The 12,647-nt window shown below is 36.9% G+C and overlaps 1 protein-coding gene across 3 annotated transcripts in view; it reads right to left on the reverse strand.

The window, feature by feature from the left end:
- The window catches only part of ATP2C1 (ATPase secretory pathway Ca2+ transporting 1), a 45,246-nt gene that overhangs the window by 16,761 nt on the left and 15,838 nt on the right, over window positions 1-12,647 (reverse strand). For all 3 annotated transcript variants that reach the window (XM_042816448.1, XM_042816449.1, XM_042816447.1), the window contains 9 exons: window positions 12,041-12,157; window positions 10,444-10,533; window positions 9,028-9,063; window positions 8,104-8,165; window positions 7,628-7,736; window positions 3,984-4,139; window positions 3,236-3,304; window positions 961-1,036; window positions 462-528 (listed from right to left, as the gene is read on the reverse strand). In XM_042816448.1, coding sequence (XP_042672382.1) covers window positions 462-528; window positions 961-1,036; window positions 3,236-3,304; window positions 3,984-4,139; window positions 7,628-7,736; window positions 8,104-8,165; window positions 9,028-9,063; window positions 10,444-10,533; window positions 12,041-12,157 — 782 coding nt within the window. The remainder of the gene's footprint in view (window positions 1-461; window positions 529-960; window positions 1,037-3,235; window positions 3,305-3,983; window positions 4,140-7,627; window positions 7,737-8,103; window positions 8,166-9,027; window positions 9,064-10,443; window positions 10,534-12,040; window positions 12,158-12,647) is intronic.

Below are 12,647 nucleotides of genomic sequence, written 5' to 3' on the forward strand. Positions count from 1 at the left end.
TGTTATTTAAATAAATGCTTTCTGTTATTTAAACTCTTTTGCCTTGTGCACCATCCAGATAATTAGCAACTCAGCAACTTTTCTGAGAGTAGAGAATTAGAGCATATAGACTGTGTTAATTCTCAGCAAACAGTATCCTAGGATGAAGCTTCCATAACGTGCTAACAATTAACTGAAGAAGTACATGACACAAGGCTGGCATTCACTTCATTACTTACAAGCTTACTCAGTTACACAATTTGAACTTCTGCCCAATAACACTCAGAAATCACCACACACGTACAGGAATATGAGGAGATGGACCAATAGTTACCATATCACTAAAAATTATTAGCTTCCTTTTTTGCAGCACAAAGTCTATTACTTACCTAAACTTAAAAACAGAATCTGTGTGGACGTACATTATAATATTACACTTCCTGTAATGCATGACCTACACTGTTTAAAGACAAAAATCTTACCTCACGCCAATTGTGAACATATCAAGGATATGTTTTCCTTGCAACCAGCCAACCAGCATAATAACTCCTATAAAGAAAATAGCTGTCATAATAAATACAAAGCCATCATGTACTGTAGCCTAACAGGAAAAAGAACTCTTAAAAAAAATCTGTTATTTCCTTCAGTGTTGAACATGACTCCATTATTATGACAAAGATGAAGAAAGTTTTTGCCAGTCAAGTAGCCCAACCATACCTGCAGTGAGCTGCTCACTTCTGCACACCTTGAATTAGAATATAAGACATGCTGCAATTTGAAAGATGCTGCATTTAGAAGATAGAAAACTGTATTTGTGTGAAGAAGCAAGGAAACACCCTTATGATGAAACTTACGTTATTAAGCTTCAGACAATTACTTGCATGAACTCATTAAAGAAGTGGAGAATACAAAAATGATCAAGTCCCTCAGGCCCTTAGGTCAGTCACAAAGTAAAGTAGGTGTTTGCATAGATTTTCTTACCTATTATACCAAAGGAATACAAAGAAAGCTGTTTTCCTAAGAGATCCATGCTCTTCTGTAATGGTGTCTTTGGAGCCTTAGTGAACAACAAACATCCAACAGTGAACAAGAACAAGTTAACAAGTATAATCTATATCAAATATTTCCTCAGGTGTGCAAATTTCAAGACTTTGTCTTGGAAACTACTTGACTAAGATGCAGCTATATAGCATTTTTCCACACATTCACTGAATGAAAAGACAGGCTACTTTGCTCCCTCATCATGTAAAATTCAATACATTTGAAGAACACATCAAGGAAACTAAGTAAAATTCAGAAATATCCTTTAGGAGTTGTGTGATGTTTACAGCTAATCTAATATAAAAATTCTTATCAAAGACTTTGCAAAAAAAGCAAGGTTAACCAAAATCAACCACATTTCTTCCAGACATAAATGCCCTTGATAACAAGAACAAAACAGACTTTTGGAGGCAGAAACATTAAAGCCCTGAAAGACCAATTCTACCTCAATTTGCTAACTAGCTGCAAAAATAGACAAATAGGGAACTATAGGAGTATTCAGTGCCAAAAATACAGTAAACAGGATACCAAAAAAACAAAAAACACATTATATATCAATATGTATTCATGAAAGAAGATTTTTACACTGGATGCCATTTAGTTTGTTTTGTCGTTTTCTTTGTTGCTCTTTTTTTTTTTTAATTCTAATATATGCTGGATTACAGTATGGAAAATGTGGCAATAGGAAGGAAACATCTTACTTTAAAAGTTTCTGCTGCACAAGTCAAGGCAAAACAGTGCCCACACTATGTGGGGAAGCTGACTTAAGAGTTTAATTCACTCTTACCATCAAAATTTGCTTTTAAAGTAAGATTATTATGAAATAAACATCAAAAATAACCGCAAAGTACTCTGATATTTCAGAATGTTGATGGTGCAGAATGCTCACATACTTTTTTTTTCATTAATAATTGCAAATGTTACAATACAAACTAAAACGTATGCAATGGATCATATTTTCCTTGCATGTGTAATGAAGTGGATTCCACTTTGGGTGACTGGACAGCAGTATTCCCTTGAAAGGCATAGTAAGGCACTGCAGCTAACGACACGAGGTCAGTGGTGCACTCCCAGCTGACACATCTAACGCCCCACCTAATAGCCTCAGCAGCTCTGTTACAGAATCACAGAATCACAGAATCACCCGGGTTGGAAGGGACCTCAAGGATCATGTAGTTCCAACCCCCCTGCCTAGCAGGGCCACCAAACATACACATTCAGATCAGGTTGCCCAGGACCCCGTCCAACCTGGCCTTAAACACATCCAAGGACGGGGCATCTACAACCTCCCTGGGCAGCCCGTTCCAGGGCCTAACCACTCTCCTTGTATAGAACTTCCCCCTAACATCCAACCTAAATCTTCCCTCCTTCAACTTGGATCCATTTCCCCTAGTCCTGCTGTTGTCAGCCCTTTTGAAGAGTTTACTCCCCTCGTGGGTGTAGGTTCCCTTCAGGTATTGATAGGCTGCAATGAGGTCACCCCGCAGCCTTCTCTTCTCCAGGCTGAACAAGCCCAACTCCCTCAGCCTGTCCTCATAGGGGAGGTGCTCCAGCCCCCTATGTTTTGACACATTTCAGAAATGTAATTCAGGAGAAAATGCTGCCTATACTATGTCTGATTGTGCTCTGACAGCTGGAGACAGACTGTCACCTTCTGACCCTGTGTTGGTCAGGCAGCCAGAGAAGAGGTTAGAAGGCCACAGGAACACAAAGCACTCAAGAGACTGACTTCTGAGTGGATCAGAGTGCTGCAATAAAGAAAGTTACTACAGGAATTTGGTATACTGAAGTCAAAGTGAGCTTCATAACTTCAGGAGGATGAGCTAGAGATCATGAAGCAGCAGAAAATGCACACAACCCTAAAGTACATGGTACAAACTTTGAGGGGAAACATCGTCCTGTGCACAAATATGCCGTATAAATCCCTTCTGTGCAAACTCAGTTCCACTTGAAAAACACATTTGTGCTAAATGCAGTAAAAGTTGTTCCATTCTTGAAAAGCTTTCGAATATTATTTTCAAAGATAACATATTTAGGTCACTTAGGGATAATATATTACACTGAATTCAATTATTGCTTTCATGTTCGAGAGCTAAGATTTGTTTTAACTAGAGAGAAGAAAAACATGAAAAAGCACTGTAATTAAATCTAACAAAGTTCCTATAAAATAAATCCCAAAAGAAACATGCCCATGTTTCTAGATATTCACTCTTACCTCTTCTGCTTGCATCATTTTGAAAACCTCCCCAAATTCAGAGTTTTCTCCTGTTCCAATAACAATGCCCTAAAAAACCCAAACAAATGAAAAAGTCAATTCAGATCTAAAGTTTCATTTTTAACATTGGTGATTGTTCTTGATAGCTTTGACTCAAACACTGGGCAAAAGCCATTTAGTCTGCTATGATTTTGTTGACTGTGTTTATAATTTTAACTACTGATACAAATGAGAAGAATTTTTCTTAAAAAAAAAAAAATATATACATTTCAACTCTCAGAAACAAAGTGCTATTCTGTGTACTGCTGAACTATTAAAGTTTTGCTACAGATAGTCACCAAACAGTGCAACACTCCGCTAACACCAACCACAACCACAGGTCTTCACACTCTAACACACCAATGCAGTTCTGAAAGTTTGAGAATGCCACATTCTAGACAGAACAGTTTCACATCTGCTTCCTCCCAGTTTGAATACTCTTGATTATAGGTTTACTTTCATTGTCTGAAAAAGTACCATTGAGAACAGCTCTGCACTACTGCACTACGTTAAAGTCACTCATATTTCCAGTAAACATTTCTATTTCTATTCCATTTCATTCCTGCTGTTTTAGAAAAATGAAAATACATGCAGCCAGTAAAGAACTGTTATCATCTGGTGTAAGTGAGCACTAAAAATAAGAACCGGGGTTATTCAAATTCAAGGTTAGAACCTGGAAACTATTCTTCCCTATCACTCACAATTTTACCTTTGCTTTTCCACATCTGACCAATGTTCCCATGAAAGCAATGTTGCTCCTTGAAGTGAGGTCTCCATTGGTAGCTGCTGGCTGAGGAGCTGTAGATTTAGCGCAGGGAGCCGTCTCACCTGTGAGGCTGGATTCATCGATAGAAAGGTCCACAGCCTTTGGAAACAAAATATACAGACTGCTAAGAGCCATGGCAATCAACTTTTGTAAGTAGCTAGAAATGGTAATAAAAACTTCCCAACTCTGACCATTAAAAATATATCCAATTTATTCACATGGAAAAAAAATGATATGTCAATATCCACTCTATTTTACAGCCAACAAAAGCCAGCAAAGCAACAAGCATTCCTACAGAAAGTTGCAGTGCTGCTCTCATTTTGCAAAGTCAAAGTTTACTTCTCATTTTATGTTCTGGATTTTTTCTGTAAAACAGTCAAGAGCTTCTAACAGATGCATTCCGTTGGCAAACAAAATAATTAACTGGGAGTGCAAATGCGTAGACATATTATATCCCTCTCAATTCTTCCTCTGTCCAGTTCCTTTTAGTGTGGCCAATTAGGAACACAACAACAAAAAATATACCTTATAAAGGTTTGTGGGTTTTTTTTTGTCCACAAAGTCCCTACAGGGAAAATGCTATTCAGGCAAGAGTCACAATAAACTGCAGAAATGTCAAAAATGTCCTTCCTTCAGGTTTCCTACTTTTGTTGGATTTTTGGCAGCAAGTGTGAGCAGTTAGAGAAGGAAAAGAAAAAAAGGAGTTATTCCATTAAAACTGCGCAGCTGTCTGAGAGGAACAAAACAAGTTTTCTATACATAGAATATAAAATGAAAAATACCTTATAAAAATAACAATTTAAATGCTCTTTCCCAGTTGACATCAATTCTAAAATCATCTACTGATTTTAAAGAGTATTGAATAGAGCCAAAGCTTGAATCATAGAATTCTATTGACACATTCCAAGTAACATAATTTTGTGTTAAGAAGCATAAAACTCTTATTTGTGACTAGATTTTAATACAATCTTCTTGAGAAAAGCAGTGCTTGATAAAATTAAGTTACCAAACCTCTTTGAAAGGATATTCCTTGCAAAGAGTAAACAAGAATCAGTCACACCACACTTGGTACCACCACACGTAACACATCATTCTGAGCTTGAAGAGAATTTTCGGTTTGGTTTTTTCTGGGGGGAAGGGGCTTGATTTTGAGTTAACTTGGAAGCTCTCCAGTTCTAGCTGGACAACAAAATGCTGCTAGAGCCAAAATAATTTGGTCAATGTAAAGAAGAGAATTGTACTTTTATTGAAGCGCTTTATGAAGAGTCAAATCCCCCTAATTCCTCCTATTCTCTCAAGTAGTTACAAGGACAGTACCCTTTCTTTAAAAGATGGATGCTGAATTGATAAAGGAAAGCAGCACTTGTCAAAAACTGCAGCGAATATTTCAATCAAAGTCATAAAGAACAATTAGAAGCAGTCTAATTAGTAATTAGTCTATAGTAATGCTTTATTTGCACTGTATTCCTCAGGCTGCAAGATTAAACAAGATGAAGTTACCACACTGCTACCATTCAGATTTATCCATGAATTGATAATTATTTTTATCAATCTGATTTTATCAATCAGAATTATTTGTCATCTCCACCAAATTTACTTTTGTTGAAAGCCAAAGATGTTACAGTCACATTAGCTCTTGTTAGAAAACTTGATGGATGTCTCACTAATCTGCAGAAAACTTAGGCCACAAGTGGTCTTCAAATACCATTTTGAAAAATAAGATAGCCCCACAAGATTAGATTTTCTCTGTGAAATAAACAGCACCTAAATAGCACTTCTACAAATTCCTAGGACAGTATCCATGGGATCATGCTGCACTGATCGCATTCTTTATCTGAAAAGACAACTTCCCTTTAGTCACCCATCCCCTAGCAATGCCTTCTGAGACAAGATGATTCTTCCAAAACAGGCAACATTAAGGAAAAGCTAATTTCATTCGTCACCATATTTGGGGGAAAAAAGGAAAAAAAGGAAAAGGAAAAAAGCTTTAGCAAAAGAAAATGTAAAAAGTCTCAATCATCGACCCATGGAAGACACCACAATTTGTTCTACAGTCATTAAACTCAGCTCAGGTTATGAGTCGTTATTTTGAAGACTTCATTCCTGTACCTTTACAGTTTTACTTGCCATTGTTTACTTTACTGATGTGATACCAGCTTCCAACGCAAGGACAACCAAAACGTTAGGTTTCACCCAAGCACTTACATCTGTGAGGCAATTTCTCTAGGATATTTTTGTGGAAGAACTTAACATCCCATTAACACAATAAAACAGTAATCCTGCAGCAACTCTAGTACAGTTAACAGTAAAACTACATTCTTACTTTCTTTGTCCAAATACCTTATTTTCATGTAACAACTTCTGGCTTGCAGGTCCTTAAATAAGAAATGTAGAAAGCAGAACTTACCATTACAGTAAGATTGTGAAGATGTGTTTTACAATTTTATAAAAATAGGTGCATATGACAGTACTTCCTTATACAAAAAAAATATATATAATAATACATCTTCCAGTTAATCCTTATTTGGATTGCTTTCTGCCCAATTCCAGCCACTAAATATTCAGAAAGGGGTCTTAAATGCTAAGCAAGTGATTTGCTAGGTCACATTCATCAGAAATGCCAAAGTATTTTATTTTATGATTATATATACTATTTGTACTTCCTTGTATCAAGGACTTGAAACTGATCTAGGCTCTAAAATAAAGTAATGCTCACATTCTACTGACTATTCATCTTTTTTCAGCAATGAAGAGGAGCTCTACAACTGAAGGGAAAGAAGAAACTAGGCCACATACAAGAGAGACTGGCAGGATGTTGTATTTTTGCTGAGTAACCTGCCTATGCTTTTTCTCCATCTACAGACAGGTTAGGCATAGGAGTGATCAGGAAATAGGCACAAGGCTAAAGGCGGGTGAAATCTCATTTACTGATTAAACTGTGCACAATGAATGAAGCAAAAAAAAAGACATAACAGCATAAATTAAGGTCTTACCAAGCTGGGTAAATAGTACAGGCTTGATCTGTGTTACCGTGGCCAAAAGTTTTGTCATTCTCTAGTAGTTTGGTGCACATCTATCTTGATTTGGGCTAATCCCCTTTTCTACGAACAGCACCCAAGCCAAAGATCTCTTAGAGAAAGCACAAAGTATATTCAAACACATCACCTTCACTTTTAGTGCTATAAACAGAGCACTGAAACTAGCACAGTGTGTAGTGAACACCAGAATTATATCCTAAAGACCAATGCAAATAAAGACCAAAAAATCAGTAGCCAACAGCTGCCAAAATATCTTATAATTCAGACTGAAAACACCTCTTTGGCTTTCTTAGTTGAATGCTTTTTCTGAATGCTAAAGTTTTCAAGAATGGGTTACATAAATGAAGTCAGAAAATCCTATTTTCTACAACCAAAAAGAATATATACTACCAATGCGCAACGACATTTGCGAGCTTAATTATTTCACAATCCAACTAGCTGTGAACTCCAAACAAAAATACTTACTGCAGCTCAGTGTTCAGCGCATATCTTCTCTTACTCTGTCTCACAAAAAGAAATGCTATTAAATATCAATGCAGTACTACATACCTCAAATAAACGTAGATCGGCCGGGACTCTGTCTCCAACAGACAGGCAGACTGTATCACCTGGGACTAAGTCTCTCGCAAGCGTGTGCTCCACTCTACCTTCTCGCACACTGTAGGTGTAAATACAAGGTCAAAGCGCATGACAACATCTCCTCTGGCATTTTCTCTGGGCAAATCAAAGTGCTGACCATGCACTGCAGTGCACTAGTTTCAGCAAAATACAATTTCAACTTCGCTGTTCATTTCTTCAGAAGGTTTCTATCACTTAACATCATCTGAAGCATCCAATGGACAAAAACGCAGAGTATTAGTTTAGAACCATACAGCGATCTTTAAAACGAGTCAAAGCAAATTATGTTCTTTAAAATCAGAATGGCTTGCTAGAAAGGTGTTTCAAGTAGAGCATTTTTATTCTACTCGTTTCACGTTAAACTTAACATGACTTAATTTGAGAGAGAGGATGTAATGATTCCATACCAATGGCATTCTGGAGGCACAAGTTTACTAAGCTCTTCAAGAGATTTTTCTGATCGGTACTCCTGCAGAGGCAAAACAGACATTTCATCAGATGTGAACATACCTCATTTTAAAAGTTGTACTAGGACAATTTTACAAAGACTTAGTTAAGATATGCCCTCCAGCAGGTCCTTGTTAGATAGATTTTTAAAAGCAAATATGGTCCAAATGTTAATCCTTCACAGATTGAAGGATTTGCCTACATGCAATTTTTTCGAAAGACTAGAAGAGGTCCTTTGCATTCTCCTTGAATACTTTCAGGGCTTTGTAATACTTAATGGTAATGCTTCTAAACTCAGGGATCAGACGCACAATCAAGTTCTACAGTTCAGTAAAGTGGTACCAAAAATACTGTGTTCACGTTCTTAACCCCTGGAGAACTAAGGCAATACAACTCACCTCTAACTCAATTCACAGATTAGAAAATAAACAATGATACAAAGCACAAACAGAAGGCTATTTTGCCTTAGGCACACACTAAGTAAAGCTGGGTATTTAAAGAATGAAACCAACTTTTTTTTTTTTATTATTTAGGAAACAATTTAAAAGAGTTGGGGGGTAAAATTCCATACATAATTGCAGCCAGAGTGATACATTCAAAATACATTTTCTATGATATTTAATATTTTAAAGTACTTCAACATTGTTTAATCTGAATGTTTCCTTACACACATTCTTTTGTTGCTGATTACATTACCCATATAGATGCATAAAATGTTAAAGTAGAACAAATCAAGCACTTCAGAGAAGGCAAAAGACTCGGATGAAAGCACAGAGCTCTTTAATCAAGCACTGTGCAGCTGCACATTGCATCAGGACAGCAACTTATTAAATATAAGAGCATACATAAAAGCAATAATCTCATTTGTACAACAGATGTCTTACCTGAACAAAGGCAACTGTAACAACAATCAGTATTGCCTGTAAGAAAACAAAAGTAGATAAGAGAATTCCAAACGGCGATGAAAATAAGTGATATTTGCTTCTGCCCAGCTATAGTTATTACTACACATTAGCAATATGGTTTGGAAACAGACTCTCATGCTCAAAATGACTGGCTAACCTTCAGGCCTGCTAAAAAAAAGCAACACCATTGTCTATTTATGTCTATTCAGTGGCATTCATGTGCCTTGGTAAGCTGATATTACTAAAAATAACACTGATAACTAGATGATGATTTTGAAGTAAAACTTCCAGTGCTTGGAAAGTAAACTGTTCTGTGTTTCTAAAAGGTGAGCAAGAGGTAGCAGTGGAGGGAGTTCCCTAACACAAATAGTAAAAAATGTCTGACTGAAGCATTCACTGCCATGTTAATTGTCATAAAGCATCAGATCGGGTTTAAATCAAGTAACAAGAACACACTAAGAATAAGTTGAAGACTAGAATTAAAGTAGTGAACTGAAGAACTGGTATGGAGCCATAACATATCCCAATTATGAAAACAAGTAGAAGAAACTTGGCAACTCTGCCCAAGACTACCAAGGAGTAAGACAACACACTGATTACACCCTGAACAGCCAAGATCCCAACAAGGAGGCAAAACAATTTCCCTGTAGGAATAATCCAAGCAGAGTAGAAAGGCATCAGTAGTAAGCCTTCCCCCATATCACACACAGCTCTGGTCACAGCACTTCAACATAAACATCACGGGGCCTGTACGCATGCAGGGTGAAAATGAGTCAGTGAATGAGGTCTATTAGATAATGAGAAAGATCAATTTTGTTTAAAGTATGACCTCCTCCCTCAATACAGTTTCTAATCGAGCTTTGTTATACTAATTGAATTTGTTACTCAAATTGAGTTGTTACAGTCCTTTCTTTTTGGCTGGCCTGTACCTTTGAAGATACAATCATATCTTAAAAGTACACCCTTTGTAATTACTAAAAAACTAAATATGACCATTTTGAAAGAGAAAGACTCTTCTAGAAATCTTAACTAGATCCAAGATAAACCCAGCAACTCTCTCTGCCTTAGCAATGGAATACTAGTAAATATACACACAAAAAAATATTTTCCCTCTTTCCATTGAATATTGCTACCTGAGTTACACATGCTTCTTTTGGAGGCAATATCACCTTCTACAGTTCATGCTACCAGCCACAGTTTGGCTCCCATCAACATTTCACAATTTGTGTCTATGTGCATCAAGATGCCAGTATCCTCCAAAAGTAAAAACAGATAAATCACCTTAATTAATTACAGTCAAATCCCGCCTCATATTAGCATTCATGTGATGATCAAAGTAAAAGTGGTCACCCATTCTGAAGCATTTTTTCAGAAGATAAGATTCGAGCTCCTTACCACAGTGATACTGACAGCATCATCAAACTGATGCATTAAAACACTGATGACCGCAGAAGCCAGGAGAAGCATAATAAGGGGATTTTTAAACTGAAACAAAACAGAAGAGTAATTCAGCAACACTCCCTACAGAAAGACTATTTCATCTACACCTTAAAACACATCTAAAAAGAATCGACTCTGTACAGTTCAGATTTTATTTAAGGGTTGGTTGTTTCCAATATCAAAGGCGTTGAACAGGCCATTTTCAATGGCAGCAGAAAAACAGTTCTTGATCCACATCTTCAAAGTCAAAATATCTCCTTATTTGTTTATGCTGCATTTAAACACGTACAAAAAAGCCTGAAACGTATTCAAAGTATTCTTGAGGTAACAACAGGCAGATCCCATTCCCAGCAATGTATTATTACCAAGGCAATTTCGGAATTTCCAATTCATGACTTCTTGCTTTCCAAGATACAAACTTTCATTTTAGATCACATGCTTTCTTCAGATTTCTAAGGCTAAATTAATAAAGGATCTTGTGTCTACATGATAGCTTGTTCCTAACACTGTCAAACAAGAGAACTCTTACAAAAGAAGTGAATCTTCAGTAGAAGCTGAGGACATTCAAGAGCACATATGACAAGAACATCCAAAGCAAATACATATCTTAAATGCTACCTAAAACAGGCTTTGGTGGTATGCTTTAGAAGCATTCTGATGCATCTAATTGAAGCTATGGGTGGAAAAAAGAAGCATTAGTGCCAGAGGACAGCCAGTATGTAAAGATGCTCCCACTCCTATCACTAATCCCATAATTAATTATCTATTACTTGAAGGTCTACTTTAGAACTTAAATGTATTGCTGCTTAGACAAGTTGTAGGAAACATCAACCAAAATGTTTAACATAAATTCCTTCGAAATCTCTTGTTTGAGAAACTGCTTTAAATAATTTTGCCATAATAAGGGAAGCAAAATATTGGCGAAGTAGTGGCACTTTCACACCATTCAGAGATGCTGGATGGGCTCATATTTATAGTAAATCAATAGGCTGACTCCATCCACACCTCCAGTTCATAGGCAATGTTTTAGCCTTTTCAAATTTGCCTTTGCCTATCTAGTTATTCACACTTCATATTCCATTTAAGCATTTACCGGTCATATGCATTTGTGCTGATTTCAGTGCAATTCATGCTCAAGCCATTGCCTACAAAGAACTTCTACTTCTCCAGCCTTTAAGCTAGTTACTATAAATAAGTTACAGCTAACCAAAGTTTATTCACAGGGTTGGGGCTGCCGGCCTCGAGCACCTGCAGTATCCCAGGCAGCCAAAAGGGGCAACGGCTCCATCGGAGGAGGAAGTTGGCAGCCTTCTGCAAGATGCAAACACTTATTCATGAACAAGCCATGTAATCTAAACACTCATTTCTACACACAAATAAAAGCTTTTTCAGTAGGTAAATTAGATGCAAGCTATGGAAGACAGTTTCTCACCTAATTTCACTTTACCCACTTTTATCAGAATGTATTCACGTACATGAAAGCTACGGAATAAAGCATAAAATTACTGACCAAACATTAAAATAAGAAAGCAGAAAAGACAAAAATCTCAACCTGGGAAATATATTTTTTCCAGAGAGGTTCATCTTCACTAATATCAAATTCATTCCATCCATGGAAGGCCCGTCTGTGACACACTTCACAGTTTTTCAAGCCATTCTGAAGATTAGCCTATTAAAACACAATTATTACACAAAGAATAACACAGTCAGCAATTACACTATAAAGACAGACTTCAAAATAAATCTCAACACTTAAATAATGCGCCTCAGATTATAAAAGTTTGGCCATCAGGTTTAGCCATCAGGAAGACGAACCTGGTGCTGCTGTTTGTATGCTGATAAAAGCTAACTACTGTTTTAAAATAATATTTGACAGAAAATATTCAACACAAAATTCACCAAACTAAAGCAGCATCTGCAGTTGTACATCTCTAAATGACTGCTGATCTTCCCTGCAGAAAACTCATCAGCGATCCAAACTGCAGGCACAGCTCAGACTCTTGAGAATTATGTCAGGAATTTGGCTGCTCGGCCAAATGACAGCAATAGCTTCAAAGTCTTGAGTTGTCTGTGGGCAATAGCTATTAAGGTGTACTCCTCAAGCAGTCAAGCATACAGAAGATGAAGAAAGATCATCTATCAAGAAAATAATCAACCCA

Source organism: Centrocercus urophasianus, unplaced genomic scaffold (assembly GCF_019232065.1).
Source record: "Centrocercus urophasianus isolate 14NV4802_14NV808 unplaced genomic scaffold, USGS_Curo_1.0 seq_16, whole genome shotgun sequence".
In the NCBI taxonomy this organism is placed as follows: domain Eukaryota; kingdom Metazoa; phylum Chordata; class Aves; order Galliformes; family Phasianidae; genus Centrocercus; species Centrocercus urophasianus.